Here is a 21,830-nt window from a genome sequence, read left to right on the forward strand (position 1 = left end):
TTATGGCCATTTGGGGAATGAACCAGTGGATGGAAGATCTCTCCCTCTCACTATAACTTTGTATTTCTAATAAATAAAATAAATCTTAAAAAAAAAGAATTATCAAAAAAGAAAACTACTTTGTTAGGAAATTAAGCTACCAAGAAGTGGTCAGTTTTTAAAGATTTAGTTATTTATTTGAAATTCAGAGTGACAGAAAGAGAGGGAAAGTGGGAGATGGGGTTGGGGTTGAGGGGGAGAGAAAGAGAGAGATCTTCTACCTACTGGCTCACTCCTCAAATGCCTGCAACATCTGGCACTGGGCCAGGCCAGAGCCAGGAACCAAGAACTCCATCTGAGTCTCCCCATGGGTGGCAGGGACCCAAGAACTTGAGCCAACATCACAGCATCCCAGGCACATTAGGTGGAAGCTGGAACCTGGAGTTGGAGCTGGAAAGCGAACTTAGGTGTTCTGAAGTAGGGTATGGAAATACCAACTAATGTCTTAGCCACCAGGTCAAAGCTCACTCCTCAGCATATAGCGTGGTTTGTGTATGGTTCCAGATTCCCATGTGGATGCCTCAGTGTGTATCCACTAAGTTCTTTTTTTTTTTTTAATTGAAAGGCAGACCTACAGAGAGAGAGAGAGAGAGCGAGAGAGCTTTCATCCACTGGTTTACTCCCCAAATGGCTGCAATGGCCTGAGCTGAGCTGGTCCAAAGCCAGGGGTCAGGAGTGTCTTCTGGGTCTCCCACATGGGTGCTACTTTTCCCAGGCACATTAGCAGGGAGCTGGATTGTAAGTGGAGCAGCTGGCACTCAAACCAGCACCCTAATGGGATGCCAGAGCCACAGGCAGCAGCTTAACCAGATATACCACAGTGCCAGCCCCCCACTGAGCTCTGACAACAGAGGATAATCAGGGTTGAAACTGCTATGGAATAATGGTATCTAATGAGCAGTGGGATGGAAAGTAGTTGAGACTCCAGAGTGCATGGGAGTTTCAAGTCTGTATATGTTACTTCATTATTTTGATATAAGCCAGAATGCTATCTAGGACTGCAAAGTCTAAACTCTTTTTTGTAGGATGGACACCCTCTACCTTTGTGTCTTCTCGCCAGAACAGAGCAGACAAATCTGTTCTCAGTCCTGAAGACTTCATGGATGAAGAGGTGGGTGTGCAAGACTTCAGCCGCCCGTTAGTTGGTGGGGTGTGTGGTGGCTGTAGCCAGAAAGTCCAACAATGTACGAATTACTTTTGTTTGTAAGGCTTTATCTTATAGGTATTTGTACTGCAGCACCCTGTCCATCTGTGGATTCTAGTTTACTCATGTAGCGTCTTGTGCTGGGTCAGTTTCTAAAGTCAGAAATGGAAAGGGAAAGCCACGAATAGGCAAATTTACTTGAAAAGCCACATTTGCCCCAAAAGTGCACTCTCTGTGGTGCTGAGCCTGTGGCTTTCCACAGCAACTCACACACACACTGCAGTTTGAGGAACAGGGAGCAACTGAAATTTAACCTGTGCTACCTTAAAACCCAGTCATGGACTGATACACAATAAAGTTTGTACAAAATACTTAACATTGGCTACTTAGGCTGCAGGTAAGAAGAAAGGCAGGCGCCCTTCCTGTTTTAGTAGCATAAGCTGTAAGTAAACAGACACCTAGATGTCAGTGGGGCCCCCAGCTGTTCCTTCTCAGCCGTCTCCTGCAGTTGGTGCCTACTGCCTCTCCTCGTGTCGTCGCATGGTGCACTAGTTCCAGGCGGCACAGCCAGAAGGACTGGACCACAGCGGAAGGGTGTCTTCCCTCCTGGTATCCTTTCTTGAGAGCAGTCCGCAGTCCTGCTGTGGATTTTCCTGCACATCTGTTGGGGGCCATCGTTTCACATGTCCATTCCTGAAGCAGTCCCTGGCAAAGGAAATGGGACTCAAATGACTGGCTTGCACAAGACACTAACCCCCGCTCCCTAGCCCTGCTCCCCTGATATTGGGGCACCATTCATGACGGGGCACAAAGGAAAGCAGGTGCCTGGACAACCTCACGGCTCTTCAAGGAAAGAGCTTGATGATGGCCTTTGCCCATTGAGGATGAGCTACTCACGCTTGTGTGTAAAGTCTGCCGCTCCGCTGCTCCTGGGCTAAACTTTGTAGTGTTAACTTTTTGTTTTATAAAAAAGAAATAAAGCTGGGTAGTGTGTCACTTTTAATTAGTTTCTAAATAAGGTTGTTCTGTGTGATTTTTTTTTCTTTTCCTGAAGGATCTCAGTGAATTTGGAATAGCACCTAAAGCAATTGTCACCACAGACGATTTTGCTTCCAAAACCAAAGATAGGATCCGAGAGAAGGCCAGGCAGTTGGCGGCTGCTACTGCCCCTATTCCTGGAGCCACTCTGCTCGATGACCTCATATCACCAGCTAAGTGAGAAGAATTTGATTCTGTTCTGCTCTGGGCATTGTGCTTTGCATCTGTAGGATTGTCTTACTTGTGGATAATTTGGTTGCAAGTAACAGATGCCTCCTTAGACTCAATGTCTAAGTGAAAGGTTCAAAAGGATGTTGTTTTATCTCTGTGTGGTATGCCCAGGAGTCCCAGCCGCTAGCTGTGCCATTAGTGCTCAAGCAGGCTGGAGAGCTCCTGGGAACTGGGGTGGCTTCTCTCCCCAACCTCCCTCGCAGGTTCTCTCCTGCCTGCCTCGTTCTACCGTCTCTTCCCGTGTTCCTCCTTGTTCCACTCCTGGGCATGAGGCCTGATATGGCAGCTTCAGGCCTTCATGTTTCCCAGGCCTCCTGCTCAGCACAGACAACTTAGAGTTTCCACATGCCCACTGCAGGCCCAGGAAAGAGTGTCTGATTGCTCTCCCCAGCCCCTCAGGCTGCGCGGCTGTGGTGGAGACAGCAGGCAGTTCTCATGTGGGCAAGGGAGAGTGCCCAGGCGGGAGCTGGGCAGGAACTCAGACACTGCTTATCTCGTACCACTGCTGATGTCATCCAAAAAAGTTCATTTTCTTTGCCTTGATATCCTAGATTATCTATTGGTTTTGAATTGCTAAGAAAAATGGGTTGGAAGGAAGGGCAAGGAGTTGGCCCTCGAGTAAAGAGAAGGCCACGCCGACAGAAACCAGGTATGTGTATTGAGTTGCATGAATTCTTTATTTAAAAAAAAAAAAAACTTTAACGAATTGATTTTATTTTAAAGGCAGAGAGACCAATAGACATATATTTCCCATCCTTTGGTTCATTCCCCAAATGTTCACAACAGCCAAGGCTGAGTCAGGCTGAAGCCAGGAGCTGGAACTCTGTCTTAGTCTCCCGGTGTGGGTGGCAGAGACCTGAATGCTTCATCCATCACCTTCTGCCTTCCAGGAAACATGTTAGCAGGAAGCTGGGACTTGAAGCCAGGCATTCTGATAAAGAATGCAGGCTTCCCAAGTGTTATCTTAATTGCTACACAAAATGTCCACCGTATTTCTCATTAGTTCTAGAGCATACTTTAAAAATTTTTAAATCTATTTATTTTAAAAAATCTGTTTTTTATTTTTTAAGGATTTGTTTTCTATTTATTTGAAAGAAAGAGTAATAGAAGGAGAAACTGAGAAAGTGATCTTCTATCCTCTGGTTCACTCCCCAAATGGCTGCGATGACTGGGGCTGGGCAAGGCTGAAGCCAAGACCCAAGCAGTTGTTATCATCATCTACTGCCTCATAGGTACATTAGCATAGAATAGCTAAAACTTTAACTGGCACTCTGATAGGGAGGCAGGAGTACCAAATGGTGGCTTACCTGCTGTGCCAGGATGCCCGCCTCTAATTATTTTTTTGTTTGAAAGGCAGAGAGAGACAGAGAGAGAGAGATCTTCTATCCACTGATTCCCTCCTCAAATGCCAGCAACAGCCAGGGCTGGGCCAGGCTGACGTCAGGGGTCTAAGAACTCAGCGTGTCCTTTCATGTGGGTGGCGGGGATCTAAGTACTTGAGCCACGGGGTGTACCAGCAAGAAGCTAGAATTCGAACTGGAGCTCAAGCATCCTTCTAACCACTATGCTGCATGTTGCCCCTCGAACACTCGAACATACATCTTCCTTTTTTTTTTTTTTTTTTTTATTTATTTACTTGGAAGGCAGAGTGACAGAGATAGAGATATCTTCCATCCACTAGTTCACCCCTCAATGCCCACAGCAGCCGGGGAAGGGCCAGACCAAAGCCAGGGACCCGGGTACTTAAGCCATCATCTGCTGCTTCCCAGGTACCTTAGAGGCAGAGATGCCAGGACTTGACCCAGCACTCTGATGTGGGGCACAAGCATCCCAAGCAGCAGCTGGACCCAGTGTATCACAATGCCAGCCCCAGCAATATTATTTTCTACTTACTTTTTTACCCTTATTCTCCTGGGACATCCAGATTGTGAGTAGATTTTGTGAGGACAGCAGTAGTTTGTTTTGGGTTTTCCATGGTGCCGAGGCAGCAGTGGTTCCTCACTGAGCAGGAGTAAGGTAGAAAGCTGGTGGAAATCTATTTCTGGTGATCTGCCTCTACCCCTGCAGCTGTAGCACCTTTTACAGGTACAGCCAGGTACCTCTGCAGAGTGTTAGTGAGTAACACCTTCGAAATCTCTGTTACAGATCCCCGTGTCAAAATCTATGGCTGTGCCTTACCCCCTGGAGGCTCAGAAGGGTCTGAGGTATGGTATGGGAAGGGAGGGCTGGCCTTCAATTTGGTACTGTAGCACCTGTTACTTTATGATTGCAACTTTTTAGGGTTGGAAACAATTTTAGAAACCAGTCGGATCCCATTAACATTAATACCCGTAGCCTAAAACTGCGCTTAGTAGGTCAGATAATGCCTTCAGCAACATGTCAGCACCGTAGACTCCCTGGTCTGCTCAGATGCTTCTCTTCCAGGTGTCTGTATTGGTATCATTGGTTCAGAGGTGTGATTTGGTCATTTTTTATTTTATTTTTATTTGAGAGGCAGAGAGAAAGAGAGAGAGAGAGAGAGAGAGAGAGAGAGAGAGAGATATAAAGCCTTCATGTGTTGGTTCAACTCCCCAAACACCCACAGCAGCTGGGGCTGGGGCTGGGCCAGGGCTGAAGGCAGGAGCTGCTAATTCAGTCAAAGTCTCCTATGCAGGAATCTAATCACTTGAGCTATCACTGCTACCTCTGGGATCTGCATTAACAGGAAGCTAGAGTCAGGAGTTGGAGCCAGGTATTGGACCCAGGTATTCCAGTGTGGGATGAGGACATCTTAACCGATGTTTTAACCACGAGGCCAAATGGCTGCTTCTGATTTAGTCATTTGTACCAGCACAAATGGCAGTTGGGAATGTTCTGTTTGGAATTAATCACTGCATTTTAAAGTAGTATATTATGGGTTTACTTTATGCCACACACTGACTCACCTTTATTCTACTTTAAACATAGGATGAAGAAGATGACTACTTGCCTGATAATGTGACCTTTGCCCCCAAAGACGTCACACCTGTGGATTTCACACCTAAAGATAATGTACACGGACTCGCTTACAAGGGCCTGGATCCCCACCAGGCACTGTTCGGAACTTCAGGAGAACATATTAATCTCTTCAGTGGGGGATCTGAGGGGACCAGTGATCTTCTTGGAGATGTTGGACTGAGTAAAGGAAGAAAGCTGGGCATTTCAGGCCAGGTAAAAGCGATCTGTCTCATACAGGCGGAACCGCGGACAGATGAGTGCCCTTTCCATGTTAGGGGTGCCCCATGGCAGACACTCATTAATCGTGGAACAAATGAGGACGTGAATTTTTTTGTTTTAATTTTATTTGAAAAGGAGAGAGAGAGAGAATGAGCAAGAGTGCAAGGCAGGAGACAGACAGGGATCTTCCATCAGCTGGTTCCTTTTACAAATGTCTGCTGGAGCTGGGCTAGGCCAAAACCAGGAGCCAGGAACTCAATTCAAGTTTCCAACCAGGGGAAGGGGGACTGCCTCCCCAGGTGTGTCTTAGCAGGTAGCTGGAATCCAAAGCAGAGCGGGGACCTGAACCCAGGCACTCTGATATGGGATGTGGGTAGCCCAAGCAGTGTCTTAACTGTTGTACCAAACACACACCCCTAGTTGAGGACTTTGAAGTGGTTATATTTCCCTATGGTACTTTTTGGAGACATGTAAAGCATACCTTCCTGATTTTAATGATGGGCTCCTGAGAGCTGGTGCCTAATGTTTTTGGTGGAGTTTGCCCTGCCAGGGTGAGGACTGCCTTCCTACCCTTTGGGACCACACAGAAGACCACTCTTACTTCTTTGTTTTAATAACAGACAATCTGCAGTCTGCCCCTCTGAGCTTAGGTCCACGTTTTCCTACCTCTTGGACTACTGCAAGCCCTAAGTCCTGAACACAGAGTTCACTTTTACTCAGGGAACTCGCATCCTGCTTCTGGGAGGATGGAGAGCTTGTGCTCTCAAGTCTGATCCAGACGTTCTTTCTTAAATGCATGTAGATGATGGTGACTTTGTCATTTCCCTGTTACCTTGTCTGTCTATACGTGTTTTTCCCCAAACCGTTTAACAAAAGTGAACTTGGAGGCTGTTTCCCACCAAGATAAGGAGTTCTCACAGCAGCTGTTAGAGTAGCAGTGTCCTCAGAACCAGCCCGGGCCTCAGTGATCCATAGATGAACATTTCTGCCCCTGCCCCGCTGCTTGGGTATAGTTTTCACCGCTCTTCCTGTGCTAGGACCTGAATCCAAGGTCGTGGAGGAGTGGCTTTCACTTCTGCTGACTGTTTTCTGTGTTAATCTGGGCCTCCCAGTTGTTACTCTTGGTGATCTTGAAGTGCTAATGTGGCCTGCTCCATCACATCCTTCAAGGACCTGTATCCTTCAGGGCACACCTACACTAGAACCTGCAGTTGCTCAGCTTAACACCTTGTTTTTGAAGGCTTTCGGTGTGGGTGCCCTGGAAGAGGAAGATGATGACATCTATGCCATGGAAACTCTATCCAAGTATGACACTGTGCTGAAGGATGAGGAGCCTGGAGACGGACTCTACGGCTGGACAGCGCCCAAGCAATATAAAAGTCAGAAAGGTAATTCCATAGACCCATACTCAAATGGTAGGAACAAATGTCAGTGTATCAGGGAGAAGGAACTGCAGGACTGACCCTGCAGTATCAGCCTCTGTGGAGAAGGGGGAAGCTGGTGAAAGATCCAGGGTCAGAAACAATGTGGGGAGAAGGGAAGCTCAAGTGTGAGAAGTAAGACAGAAGTGGACTTCAGAGCAGGTCAAGCCCAAAGCCAACAGTCAAGGTGGGGCTGAGGCAGGGAGGAGGGAGAAGTCTGGAATCAGGGCAGGGCTAATCTGTAGACAGGTGCCCACGTTGCAAGGTGAGCTGGAAGTGGGTCAAAGGGATACACTCAGAGCTCCAGAAACTGGGCAGGCAGCCAAAGGAGGCCAACTCAGGGACAAGTGGGAAGACCAGGCCTGGGACTGGATGGAAACTTGCAGCAGCCTGTGGCAAGAGGGACTTTGGCCTAGTATATCTCCTCATCTGAGTCCCTGGCTTATAGGGGGCTCTGCTTCAGATAAGAGGTGGGCATCTTGCAACACAATTCCAAGTCGAAGTCCATGTTGACTCACTTCCTTTGGCTCTAAGTAGTATTTCAGTTTTTCTGTCCAGAAAAGGTGCAGGGGAAGACAGTGTGGAGTCAGTATTAATCACAAGACATTTGGCATCAGTCAGCTCTGTGTTTGGATCCCAGCTGTCAACTGCCCAGCTCTGTGACCTTGGTTAGGTGAGGCTCCTGAGCTCTCTGGGCATCAGAAGCCTTATTTGTAAAGTAAAGATAAAGTCCACTCTGGATGTTGTCATGAGGATTAAGTGACATAATCCAGTGTTTGGCACAGTACCTGCCCCAGAGACTGAATAAACAGCACCTACTGTTCTTTGGTTGTGATGGTAACACCAACGTATATAAGTATGAGGATGAGACAGAGAAAACAATCGATTCTGGCATTTCAGCTGTAGTTGGGTAAATTTTGACCTAACACTTGTCAAATACGTCTAAGGTATACGTATTGAAATATGTTAAAATATCATAGAAGAGTATATGAATTTGAGCATCACCTTCATAAGTAATGTCTACTTTTCATTTCTAGAGGAAAAAGAGCAAGTGCAAACAGTTTGTAGAGGTATTTGTTTAGTGGTTATGAACACATATGGGATAGTCTGCTTGGTTCCAGTCCTGGATCTCCCTGTTTGTCAGCTGTGATTTGGGCAAGCTACTTAACCTGTCTGTGCCTTGGCATCCACGTCTGAAAAACAGGAGTTAGTGGCATGCCTAGCTCACGGAGAGTTTACTGGACATAAAGGCTTTAGGACGAGCATGGCACATAGCAAGCACTATGTAGGTGTGACTGGTCTCTGTTGTCATCGCCACAAAAAGAACCCAGGGTTTTATACTGGAAGGGTGTGTACTCCGTATCAGTAGGCATTTCCTCTGGGTGGCAGTTAAGTTATTTTTGCTTTCTTCTTTCGTCATTTCTGGTTTTTCTACCAAGACTATGTATTATCTTTATAACTTAGAAGATATATAATACTAACATAATATATTAGTTGTTATATTACACTTCAATGAATATATAATTACGTTTTAAATTATTTATATTTACATTATATTTTTCATTTTATATATGTAGCATACTAGGAATAATATATAATAATGTAATAGTTGCTACATGCTAGTTATTAATTAAAGGTACATTGGAAACTGGTGGGAGAATGAGAAGACTTTCAAAAATTCATGAACCAGGGCTGGCATTGTGGCATAGTGGGTAAAGCTGCTGCCTGTGGTGTTCCAGTCAAGTTCTGGATGCTCCACTTCCATCTCAGCTTCCTGCTAAAGGCCTGGGAAAGCAGCAGAAGATGGCCCAAGTGCTTGGGCCCCTGCCACCTGAGTAGGAGACCCGGATGAAGCTCCTGGCTTCTGGCTTCGGCCTGGCTTAGTCCTGGCCATTGGCAGCCACTTGAAGAATGAAGCAATAGATGAAGGATCTCTCTTTCTCTCTTTTGCTGTAACTCTGACTTTGAAATAAATATTCTTTGAAAAAAAGAGTTCATGAACAATGGAATTAGAAGATAAATTTATTTCGGTGCTAGTGCTGGCATTGTGGTGCAGTTAAGCCACAGCTTATGATTCTGGCATCCCATATCAGAGTGCTCCACTTCACTGGGCTCCTGCCACCCACATGGGAGCTCAGGATTGGAGTTCCTCGCTCCTGGGCTTGACCTGCCCTAGACCTGGCTTTTGCAGCCATTTGGAGAGTGGACCAGTGGATGTCAGGTTCTCTCTTTCTTGCTGTGCCTTCCAAATAAATAAATAAATCTTTAGAAGAATTTATTTTGGTGCAAAAAATTTTGAAATCTGTATATACAATGTATCTTTGAAAAGTTTGTGAAAAATGTTTATTATGAGAAAACTATGTGTGAAATTTTTTAAGTCTTATTTAAAATTTTTTAAAATATGTGTTATTTATGTGAATGGCAGAGTGACAGAGAGAGAAAGATCTTTCATCCTCTAGCTCACTCCCTAAATAGCCACAACAACCAGGACTGGTCCAAGCTGGAGCCAGAAACAAGGAACTTTATCCAGGATATGGGTGCATGTGGGTGGCAGGAGCCCCAGGTGCATTAGCAGGGAACTGGATTGGAAACGGAGTAGCCAGGATTAGAACCAGTGCTCCAATATGGGATGTGGATGTCCCAAGTGGTGATTTAGCCCATTGTGTCATAACTCCCAACCCTTAAAAATTTTTAATTTCATTTTTCTACAAAATTTTTGAAGTACTCTTATATTAACATGTATTATTAGTGGTATTAACTATTACAATAATAGTAATAAATAATAATAAATATATTAACCAGTATATTATAGATAACACCATATATTAATTAATATTAATACATTGATATTAATAAGTCAATGCTAGTAATGATGAGTGACATATTGTTTTGTTTTGTTTTGTTTTTTTTTTTTTTTTGACAGGCAGAGTGGATAGAGAGAGAGAGACAGAGGGAAAGGTCTTCCTTTTTGCCGTTGGTTCACCCTCCAATGGCCGCCGCGGCCGGCGCGCTGCGGCCGGCGCACCGCGCTGATCCGATGGCAGGAGCCAGGAGCCAGGTGCTTTTCCTGGTCTCCCATGGGGTGCAGGGCCCAAGCACTTGGGCCATCCTCCACTGCACTCCCTGGCCACAGCAGAGGGCTGGCCTGGAAGTGGGGCAACCGGGACAGAATCCGGCGCCCCGACCGGGACTAGAACCCGGTGTGCCGGCGCCGCTAGGCGGAGGATTAGCCTAGTGAGCCGCGGCGCCGGCCTGACATATTGTAATATATATATTTGAATCTGCCTTTTGAACCAAAGCTTTCACTTTCCCTTTTACAGTACCTTTGCCCTGGCTGGATTACTCTCCTGCCCAGTGAGCTCCCCAGCCTCCCATCATTTGTCTCTGCTGTGACCCCTCTTGAAGCGGCCTCTTTCTCATTCTCAAGACCACACTATCTATAGTTTTTTTTTAAAAAAAGGTTATTTTTCACAATTTATGTACATAAAACCTTTCTTTTTAGCAAAGCTATTTATTTATTTGAGAGCCAGCGAGCAAGAGAAAGAGAATGCTCTCAGACACTGGTTCACTCCCCAGCGGCCTTCATTGTAGGACTGGGTGGATCTGGAGCTAGGAACTCAATCCAGGTTTCCTACACGGGTGGCAGAAATACAGCTACTTGAGCCGTCACCACTACTTCCCAGGGTGTGCATTTGCAGGAAGCTGAGATCAGCAGCTGGAGCTGGGTGGCAAAGGCAAGCACTCCAATATGAGATATGGCATTTTTTTTAAAGATCTATTTATTTATTTGAAAGTCAGAGTTACAGAGAGGAAGAGGCAGAGACACACAGAGAGACCTTCCATCTAGTGGTTCACTCTGCAGGTGGCCACAACAGCCAGGGTTCAGGAGCAGGAGCTTCATCTGGGTCTCCCACGTGATTGGCAGGGGCCCAAGCCATCTTCTGCTGCTTTTCCCAGGAATTAACAGAGAGATGAATTGGAAGTGGAGCAGCTGAGACCCAAACTGATGCCAGTGTGGGATGCTGGTATCACGGGCAGCAGCTTTACCCACATCCCTAGGATGTGGGCATCTTAACTGTTGTCTTAACTGCCAGGCCAAATGTGTACCCCACATCTACAGTTTTGATTATGGGTTTCTTTGAGTGGATCTATCTTTATTTTACTCGGTCACCATGATTGGTTTTTAAATTGTGCATTGTTTTTCCACAATCAATACAACTATAATGAGTATTCTTATGTTTCTATCTTTATGTACATTTGTTGTTTATTTCATCAGAATTCTTCAGAATAGTAAAATTCTGGATTATAAATGAATTCAAAATTCTTAGAGTGTGAAATTTTATCCAGGTTACCTACAGAATTTTAGGCACTCTAGAGACTGGTAGAAACAAGAGCTGAAGTACAAAGAAGGACTCTGTGGGGAGGGTGGTTACACAATGGTGCTGTGTTATCAGCGGTCAAACCCTTAGCTCACCTGCACTGCAGGCTGCACCTGCTTCAGGCTGAGCACCTTACTGTGTAAGTGTTCATGGGTGTCAGGTAGACGAGGCTTTTGGGTACAGAAATTGCAGTTCGTGTGTCTGCGCTTTTGGTGTGACCACTAGGTGCAGGAAATCCTTGAGAAGCAACCTTTGTGGCTGGGGTTGTCTCCATGACCAATGGACAGTGCCCAGCTCCAAGTCAGAGGGCGTTGGTCATTCCATGTCCTAAGTTTGTGATCTTTATCTGCTGTTAAAAATTTCATTTGAGACAAAGACAAAAATGCCTTTCAATCTGTACTAAGATTAGATTACAGGCTGACCTGGTTGTATTGCCTTTTGTGCCTTATCTGGATTGTTCCTAAGGAAACTGGGAGATAATATCCCATGCTGCTTCATTTAGTTTTAGAAGTGACTCTCCCACAGTTAAGATTTTAATTTTTACCCACATTTGTTTTTCTTGATCTTTCACTTCTTAGGGGGTATCTCTGTTGCCACTTGGCCTAGGATCTATGGTCCTTGTCTAAAAATTACATTGAAGTGCTGCCTGGGAGGGTTGTAGCCTTGTGATCTGGCAGCCTAATCGGCTCAGGGTGGTGTGGGCTAGGCCCACACCAGTCACTGAGTCAACAGGGGTGTGAACACCTGACATGCCTTTTCTGCCACCTGTGAGTGATATCACATTTGACACGCACTGTTTATGTTCTTGGAGAGAAAAAGCTCATGTCTTTTGTCTTATTCTAGTTGTTTCTATTTCGGAAATTAACTAGTGACATCATTCTTGTAGAATCAGAGAAAGATCTTCGATACGTTGGCAAAATTCTGGATGGATTTTCCTTGGCTTCTAAACCTTTATCTTCTAAGAAAGTAAGAAAAACTTTTTTTTCCCCTGATTTGCTGCTTAAAAGTTTGCTGCTGTGTAATCTGTGTTGTCATATTAACCACTGAAAAGATACATAGATTCTGTTTTCTTAAAAGCAACAGCCTAGTAACCAGTGATTGTCCAGGAAAACATCATGTATAGTATGCACTGGCAAGGTCTAGTCAGTAGCCACATTGTTTCAGAACATCTAATTGCTGACCTCTGAAATCCGAACTTCTCATTCTGAGGGAGTGCTATTTCCTTTAGAAGAGATGCACATTAGAAACTGGTGGAGAATGAAACTGATGTGCCTTTTAAAAAGATTTATTTGTTTATTTGAAAGGTGGAATTACAGAGAGTGGGAGAGAGGGATGGAGAAGAAAGAGAGCGAGCTTCCATCTGCTGGTTTGCTCTCTAAATGGCTGCATCAGCTGGGCCACTGATGACCAATCCTGGCCAGGCTGAAGCCAGGAGCCTGGAACTCCATCCGGGTCTCCCACATAGGTGCAGGGGCCCAAGCACTTAGGCCATCTTCTGCTGCTTTCCCAGGTACATTAGCAGGGAGCTGGATTGGAAGTGGAACAGCCGGTGTCGCTCCCCCTCTTCATGGAGGAACGACACAGGACCCTGCGCTGTTCTTTTGTCTGCTCGGCCCTCCCCGGGTTTGCTGCTGGTTCTTCCCGGGTTGGCTACCGACCCTTCCACCTCCGTGGAAGGGCGGTTCCCCCTGGCCACTTTCCCCACTTCCGCAGGGGAGTGGCACACCGCTGGCCGGTTCTCTCGGGGGCTGCACAGGTGTTCCTCTTAGCTGTTCCTGGTGCATGTTGTCTCTCTCCTCCTTTATAGTCCTCTTCACCAATCCCAACTCTGCTACCCACACGCCGAGTACGCTGCTCTCCTCCAATCAGGAGCAGGTCCTACAGTTTATTGGTTGAACTGGAGGCAGCTGTGTAGAAGCTGGTACTCCCTTCTCAGCGCCATATTGTGGGAGAGCAGATGCATAGAATAAGTCTTAATTCCAGTAACAGTCTAGTCCGAGTTGCTCCCCACAGCCGGGACTATAACCACTGCTCATATGGATGCCAGCATTGCAGGTGGTAGCCTAGCCCCCTGTGCCACTGGCAGGCCCCAGTTGATGTAATTTTAAGGAAAAGGAGAAAATGTTTAAAAGGCCATCATAACCCGCAATCCTGACTCCTCCCAAAGCCAGTGTGGCCGAGGTATCTGGACCGTAGCAGGGGCTGAGCCGAAGGGGGATAAGGGAGACAGCCACACTCATTGCAGATGGTCTTGTTTGTGGGATTCTGTTATGGCCACAAGTGAAGATCTGCTCTTAGGCCCAGTGATGTCCTCCCTTTAATGCCCACCAGAGCCGCGTGCTCACAAGCGCGTGCTCAGATCCAGTTGTGAGTTCCGGCCATCTGCCTTGTTGGCTTTCCTTTTTCAGATTGTTCCTCACAGCAGACAGCATTTTTTGTTTCGATCAGCAGACATAGACATTTGCCAGGTACCTCTAAGACCTGGCCTGTGACCCTCACGACAGGACTGACCAGGGACAGCACAGTTGAAAAACCACATTCACAATTTCAGTGGCTCTTAGTCCTTTTGTCCTGAGCCTTACGGTGTTCTAACAGGACTGGGGTGTATTTAGAACAGGCTTGGGCACAGAGGGAGCCTCTAGAATGACCAGAAATGTCAAATGACATTAAAGGAGAATGTGGGTTTTATATGTATGAAAACAAGGCACAGTTTAAAAAATGGCAGAGAAGTACTCTCCCGACTTAGGATTCAAGGATAAATAATACTAATTCCAGCCCCAAATAGTTGCTATCCTGTGAGAGTGCCAGGCACCCAGATGTGGTATGGAGGGTGCTAACCAGCCCCCTGCTAATGTACCTGTGCCCTAACTGGAGAGACGGAGGTGTGGGAGGCTCCTGAGGGACTCCTGGCTGAGGAGTCTCAGGTGGGGATGGCTCAGGGGAGGGCTGTGTTCACCTAGCCTTTCACGCATTGGGCGAGTTTTCTGGATGGGTGGCTAAGAGACCCAGCCTGCGGGTCTAGAGCTGAGCGGAGCCATTTGGCCGAGGGAAGGAAATGCACCGAGTTGACTGGTGGATATAAAGGAGAGTTGTGGACACAGCCTTCAGGCTCCGCTGGACTTTTGTGCGGTGGTCACGTGAGAGTGTTTTCTGGCTGACTGGGGGATCTGCATGTTTTAGAAGGGTGGTCGAGCTAGACAATAACAAGTGAGGTTTCCTGACAATGGTAGAGCCCTCTGTTGTGGGCTTTTCTTTTCTTTTTCTTTCTTTCTTTTTTTCTTTTCTTCTTCTTCTTTTTTTTTTTTTTTTTTAAGATTTATGTATTAATTTGAAAGGCAGAGTGACAGAAGCAGAGGCAAAGAGAGACAGAGGTCTTCATCCACTAATTTACTCCCCAAATTACCGCAATGGCTGGAGCTGGGCTGATCCAAAGCCAGGAGCCAGGAGCTTCTTCTGGGTCTCCCACACGGGTGCAGGGGTCTAAGTACTTGGGCTATCCTCTGCTGCTTTCCCAGGTGCATTAGCAAGGATCTGGATGGGAAGTGAAGCAGCCAGGACTTGAACTGGCCTCCATATGGGGTGCCAGCACTGCAGGCTGCCACTTTACCCACTATGCCACAGAGCCAGCCCCTCTCATAGACTTTCATAGTGCTAGCTGCCCAGCCCAGGCTGTGCCTCACCACCTACTGGGAAACTTGGAGAACTCCAGTTGTATCAGGCTGTCTGGGGCGGGACATAGGTGTCAATAGTTCTTTTTTTAAATTTATTTTCTTGATCTGAAAGGCGAAGTAACAGACATGACAGAGAGGTCTCCCATCTGTTGGTATACTCCTCAAATGCCTAAAACAGCCAGGGCTGGGCTAGGATGAAGCCAGGAACCAGGAACTCGAACTGGTGCCATGTGGGATGCCAGCATTACAAGCAGCAGTTTAACCCGCTGGGCCACAGCACCAGCCCTATGAGATAAGAACTCAATCTGGGTCTCCCACAAGGGTGGCAGGGACCCAAGTACTTGAGCCATCACCTGCTACCTGCCATTAGCAGGTAGTTTGCACATTAGCTGGTAGTTGGAATGAAGAGCAGAGGTGGGACTCAAATCCAGGCACTGTAATACGGAATGCAGGCATGCTAAACAGAGGCTTAACCGCGTGCCCAGTGCCCACCCCAAGGCATTAGCATTGTGGAAATTCCACGGCAAGTTCAGTGTGCACCTGGGGCTGAGAGCCACAGTGAGCAGGGCTCAGGGCTTCACATGTTACAGAGTTTCACAACTTTCAAGTAGTTTAAACACCTGGAAAAATAGGTGTGTCCATAAATATGTGTTTGTTAGACCAAGAGCAAAAGAGACCACACAGTGTAGTTGTTTAAAAATATCCAGTACCGTGCTTTCTTTTTTCTGTTCTACTATCATTAATGCCTGTTAGAATTAAAAATACCTGAATTTCACAAATATATTTCAATTTCAGTTTAGTCAGCTTTTGAATTAAAAATATCTGGGATTGGGGCCGGCATTGTGGCACAGCAGGCTAAGCCGCTGCCTGCGGTGCTGGCATCCCATATTAAACCACCAGTTCAAGTTCCAGCTGCTCTATTTCTGACCCAGATTCCTACTAATGTGCCTGAGAAGGCAGTGGAAGATGGCTTAAGTACTTGGGCCCCTACCAATCATGTGAAAGTTCCAGTCTCCTGGCTTTGGCCTGGCCCAGCCCCTGCCATTGTAGCCATTTGGGGAGTGAACCAGCAGATAGAAGATCTCCCTCTGTATCACTCTGTCTTTCAAATAAATGTTTATTTAAAAGAAAAAAAAAAAGCAAACAAACCTGGGATCAAAAAACAAGGTCTGAAACTTCAATTTGGAAATGAAATATAACCTGCAAAAAAAATTCTGAATTTAAATTTAACTAATTTGAAATTATTGCAAAGCTTTGAATCATACTTTTTAAAATATTCTGCCTTATAGCAGGCCAGCTGTGCAGGTGGGATGCTGTGCCATGTTACCTGTGATCACCCTCACTGTCTCTTCATATAAACATGCATGTTAGCGTCTCTGTGTAGAAGAGGGCAGGGATGATGTTTCGAGCATCTGACCATTGGAATGGTGTGGTTCTGGTGACCCTCTGGGGTCCAGATGGGTGCTGGCTGGACACCAGGCTGGCCTGTTCTGGTGCCACCTCCTTTCTGAATGTTAACCTGGAAGGGGCGGGGTTAGAAGTGCTTGGGAGTAATAGGTTTTCTTGATGAAAGCAAACATGATATTTTTGCAGACTCCATGTTTTCTGGGTTTTGTCTTGTTAAGATTTATCCTCCACCTGATTTGCCAAGAGACTACCGACCAGTGCATTATTTCAGACCAGTGGTGGCCGCAACCTCTGAGAACTCCCACTTACTTCAGGTGTTATCTGAGTCTGCTGGAAAGGCAACACATGACCTAGGGACACACAGTAGGCACCAACTGAATGCCTCCAAGCGTGGGGAGATGCTCGGAGAGACGCCTGTTCAAGGTATGTGCCAAGGAGAAGATTGAAATCATTACTTTAAAATAATCTGAATTCTCAAAATCAAAATGGAAACTGTTTTCCCAGCCGGCGCCGTGGCTCAATAGGCTAATCCTCCACCTTGCGGCGCCGGCACACCGGGTTCTAGTCCCGGTTGGGGCGCCGGATTCTGTCCCGGTTGCCCCTCTTCCAGGCCAGCTCTCTGCTATGGCCAGGGAGTGCAGTGGAGGATGGCCCAGGTGCTTGGGCCCTGCACCCCATGGGAGACCAGGAAAAGCACCTGGATCCTGGCTCCTGCCTTCGGATCAGCGCGGTGCGCCGGCTGCAGCGGCGGCCATTGGAGGGTGAACCAACGGCAAAAAGGAAGACCTTTCTCTCTGTCTCTCTCTCTCACTGTCCACTCTGCCTGTCAAAAAAAAAAAAAAAAAAAAAAAAAGAAACTGTTTTCCCATGGAACAGCCGATGGAACAGTGTGCAGAGCGTCTCCTGGAAGCTTATTTTCCATTCCAGTTTGGGTTGTGTCACTAAAATCACAATCCTTGCCCTAAGCTCAGCTGTTTTCAGACTTAAATAATCATCTAAGAGTAGGGTTAAAGCCAGGGACTGCTCAGCCCGGGGAGGCGAGCTTTTCCTCCCTGGGTCGGGGAGAGGTTGTGAAGCTTTTCCCCATAAAGCCTGAGGGGCAGTTGTGTCTGAGGGGAGGTGGAAGTGTGCGAGTCCCCAGGAGGCAGCAGACAGACCGCTGGGAGACGTGGCCGTGGATCCTGGGGCCCATGCTCAGCAGCTTTGCCATTTGGGAGTCCGATCATTGTCTCAAACACGAGAGGCTTCAGAAAGGTCATGGGAAAACGGAATTAGAAGTTTATTTGGATGCAAAAATATTTGAAACCTATACATAGTTTTTTCATAATACATACTTTTCATGAGCCATTTCAAGACTTCTCATATAATCAAGCCAAACAGACATCTGGGTTCCCCTCGATTTTCCCCGAAGTTGCTCTTCCTCCAGTCTTCTCCATCTCACTAAGTGAACCACCAGTGAGCACTGCTCGGGCCGGCAGGTAGGAATCTCGATTGCTGGCCTTTTTCCCTCCTCCTCTAGCCCTACCAGCAGTTCCTCAGTTCCTCCTCCGAGGCACATGGGGATTGCATCCACTTCTCTGCATTTCTGCCACTTCCACCCTGGTCTAACCAGGGCTCTGCCAGCTGCCTCCTCTTTGGCCTCCTGGTTTCTCCCCCTTTCCCTCTGCAGTCCATTTGCTCGACCGCAGCTTGCTGGGCCTGGCTGTGTCAGTGTCCTCTTACAACGCTGCCACCTACAGAAACATCCAGACTCACACAGGCCCGTGCGATCCAGCCCCTGCCTGCCTTTCAGGCCACATCTGCCACTTTCCCTTCATTCCCTGCGGTGCAGACTCATGGTCTCTCCCTCTGCCCTTGAACTTGCCAACTGATGCCACCTCAGGGCCTTTGGGTTTGCTTTTTCCTCTGTCTCTGTCCTTGCCTGGTATTTTTGTGAGTCTGGCTCCTGTTTTACTTACAACTTCTCTCAAATATCATTTCCTTAAGAGGCATTCCAGGCCTACCCTGGCTATCATATCAGTTGGCTGCCTCTTTCCCCTGAATCCCCAACTACCAGCCCCTTCTTTTTCATTTTATTTTATTATTTTATTATATTATTTATTTGAAAGTCAGAGTTACTCAGAGAGAGGAGCCAGAGAGAGAGAGAGAGAGGCCTTCCATCCGCTGGTTCACTCACAACAGCCGGAGCTGCACCAATCCAAAGCCAGGAGCTTCTTCCAGGTCTCCCACATGGGTGCAGGGGCCCAAGAACTTGGGCCATCTTGTACTGCTTTTCCAGGCCATAACAGAGAGCTGGATCGGAAGTGGAGCAGCCGGGACTAGAACTGGTGCCCATATGGGATGCTGGCACTTCAGGCCAGGGTGTTAACCCACTGCGCCACTGTGCCACAGCGCCGACCCCTACCAGCCCCTTCTAAGTCAACCCCGCACATCACCCTATTTGTTTTTTCCTTAGCACTTCTCTGGTGTGGCTCTTTGCTGCCTTCCTGCCCATCTCCCTCTCTAGGGAAAGGAAGGAGCTTGTCTGAGCCAAGCCTGATGTGGAGCTGGTACTCAGCAAGCAAGCAAGCAAGCAAGCATTCCTTCCTTCTTTCCTTCCTTCCATTTATTTATTTATTTATTTGAGAGGTAGAGTTACAGACAGAGAGAGGGAGAGACAAAGAAGTCTTCTATGCACTAGTTCAATCCCCAAATGGCTGCAATGGCCAGAACTGGATCGATCCAAAGCCAGGAGCCAGGAACTTCTTCCAGATCTCCCACGCAAATATAGAGGCCCAAGGACTTGGGCCATCTTCTGCTGCTTTCCCAGGCCATGGCAGAGAGCTGATTCAGAAGTGGAGCAGCCAGGACTTGAACCAGCACCCATATGGGATGCTGGCACCACAGGCTGAGGCTTAACCTACTGTGCCACAACACTGGCCCCCAGCAAGCGTTTCTGACGTGAGCACGTGCTGATTGGGTCTCTGTGCTCTGTACCAAGGCTTGTACTGACAGGACAGAGCCTGATATCAGCTTCCTCATCCTAAGACTATTCGCCTGTCCTGCAACCCTAACCCTAACCCTAACCCTAACCCTAACCCTAACCCTGCAGATGGCCAGGAGTAACCTCCATTATAAAACAGCAGCCTTGTCTTTGTATTATTGTCTAGCTCATGGGGAAATACGGATATAAACAAAACGTTAACATTCTTGTCTCTATGTTAATTTGTGCTATTGAAGATGTATGTACAGAGAAATGTAAAAGTAGTTGTCTGACAGTAATGCTCATCTCTTCTTATTACTGTTTTTATTTAGGGGCAAGTACATCAGTGTTAGAGTTTCTGTCCCAAAAAGATAGGGAGAGAATTAAAGAAATGAAGCACGCGACTGACCTTAAAGCAGCGCAACTCAAGGCCAGGAGTCTGGCCCAGAACGCCTCCAGCAGCAGACTGCAGCCCTCCCCTCCCGAAGTTGGACATAGCTCGTGGCACGTGGCCTCGGGTGGTAGGACAGCCACCACAAGAGCCAGCAACTTCAAACCTTTCGCTAAAGATCCAGAAAAGCAAAGACGATACGAAGAGTTCTTGGTACAGATGAAACAGGGTCGGAAAGGTGGGTGATAGGCCTGTGTCTCCCACGTCCCACCAGGGTGGGCTGGCATTCTTGCTGTTTTCACCCAGGTCCCAGATTTGGGGTTGAAGTGGCCTTTCCTGCCAGTGTTTTCGCTTTGTCCTGCTGCAAGCAGTACAAAGATTTCAGGCCCTGAGCTGGGCCTTATGCAGGGGTAGGGAGCTTTCTTTCTGCCAAGGGCCATTTGGATATTTATAACATCATTTATGGGCCATACGGGATTATCAATTTAACAATTAGCCTGCTATAGATTTACCTGCAGTTGCTTTGGCAGGGCTGGACCAAATAATCTCATGGGCCTTATATGGCCTGTGGGCTAGACATTCCCCACCCCTGCCCTGGAGGGTAGTAACAGTTAGCTTGTCCTTCTCTGTGTCTCAGGTCCAAAGAGAACTCTAGGTAGGGAACATGCCTTGGCAGTAACTCATGCTGACTTCTGTGTGTTGCATTTCACACCAGGAGAACCTCATCTCCCACTTTATCTTTATTTTTTTTAAAGAGGGTATTTCTTTTTCTTTTTTTTTTAAGATTTATTTATATATTTGATATACAGGGTTACAAACAGGGAGGGAGAGACAGAGAGCTTTTCCTGATCTCCCACATGGGTACAGGGGCCCACGCACTTGGGCCATCTTCTACTGCTTTCCCAGGCCATTAGCAGGGAGCTGGATTGGAAGTGGAGCAGCTGGAACTTAAACTGGTGCCCGTACGGGATGCTGGCACCACAGGGGGAGGCTTAACCTACTACCCCACTTTAACTTACGATACTAATCATCCTGCCGTCAATCACAGTCTAACATTTGATATATAAAACTATTTGGCTGTTGACCCATTACGTGGCAGGGGGTGGGGTGGGGTGCGCGGGACCACTCTGTGATCTATGAAGTAAATACAGCAAGGAGGAAGGGAGGGATGACTGACCTACACAGTGGTTCCTGTGAGAGGGGTCAGCAGATTAGAAGGAGTATTTTTTGAAAGCAGGCCATTGGGGAATATGAAGTGCTTTAACTGTGCCTTCACCCTTTTCTGAGAACTCATGCTTCTAATATTTATTTGTTAAATGACAATAATAATAATAATAATAAGGTTCAGAAGTATTTTTCTGCCAAAACATAGGCCTACTATATTTGGGAGGAACTTATCGCTCTCTGGGAGTGGTGACAAGTTTCTTGCTTCTGATTTAACCAAGCATTAGCCAGCTCCCAGATGGTTTTCTGTGTCATGTGTGGTAGACAGGATCCAGTAAAAGCATCATCTTGAAGGAAGGAGAGAGCAGTATTACCTGCCAAGTTCCCCGCTGTCCCCGCCCGAGCCCGTGAAAGCGAGGGTATGGACTTGAGTTTTCTGTGGTGAAACACACAAGGGTGCAGTCACGGTCGCCACGTGCTCTCCTTTCAGCCCCCTGTTTTCCCTAGAAGTGCAGCAGTTTCTTGTTTCCTGTATCACAGATGCCCTGGAACGTTGCCTGGATCCCAGCATGACCGAGTGGGAACGAGGCCGCGAGCGGGATGAGTTTGCCCGGGCAGCCCAGCTATACGTGTCCTCCCATTCGACCTTGTCGTCGAGGTTCACTCACGCCAAGGAGGAAGACGATTCAGATCAAGTTGAAGTCCCTCGAGACCAAGAGGTCTGTCACCCCCGTGTTCCTACCTGGTGAATTTTAAAACCAGAGCACTATACAGCCAAATATTTCAAA

The 21,830-nt window shown here is 47.1% G+C and overlaps 1 protein-coding gene across 2 annotated transcripts in view; it reads left to right on the forward strand.

Annotated features, from left to right (window-relative positions):
- Window positions 1–21,830, forward strand: part of GPATCH1 (G-patch domain containing 1) — a 52,607-nt gene that overhangs the window by 8,007 nt on the left and 22,770 nt on the right. For both annotated transcript variants that reach the window (XM_051846714.2, XM_051846713.2), the window contains exons 3-12: window positions 1,065–1,150; window positions 2,238–2,398; window positions 3,004–3,101; window positions 4,598–4,656; window positions 5,399–5,641; window positions 6,888–7,035; window positions 12,334–12,413; window positions 16,744–16,948; window positions 19,820–20,116; window positions 21,583–21,761. In XM_051846714.2, coding sequence (XP_051702674.2) covers window positions 1,065–1,150; window positions 2,238–2,398; window positions 3,004–3,101; window positions 4,598–4,656; window positions 5,399–5,641; window positions 6,888–7,035; window positions 12,334–12,413; window positions 16,744–16,948; window positions 19,820–20,116; window positions 21,583–21,761 — 1,556 coding nt within the window. The remainder of the gene's footprint in view (window positions 1–1,064; window positions 1,151–2,237; window positions 2,399–3,003; window positions 3,102–4,597; window positions 4,657–5,398; window positions 5,642–6,887; window positions 7,036–12,333; window positions 12,414–16,743; window positions 16,949–19,819; window positions 20,117–21,582; window positions 21,762–21,830) is intronic.

The sequence above is a fragment of the Oryctolagus cuniculus genome, chromosome 18 (genome assembly GCF_964237555.1).
Source record: "Oryctolagus cuniculus chromosome 18, mOryCun1.1, whole genome shotgun sequence".
Lineage (NCBI taxonomy): Eukaryota > Metazoa > Chordata > Mammalia > Lagomorpha > Leporidae > Oryctolagus > Oryctolagus cuniculus.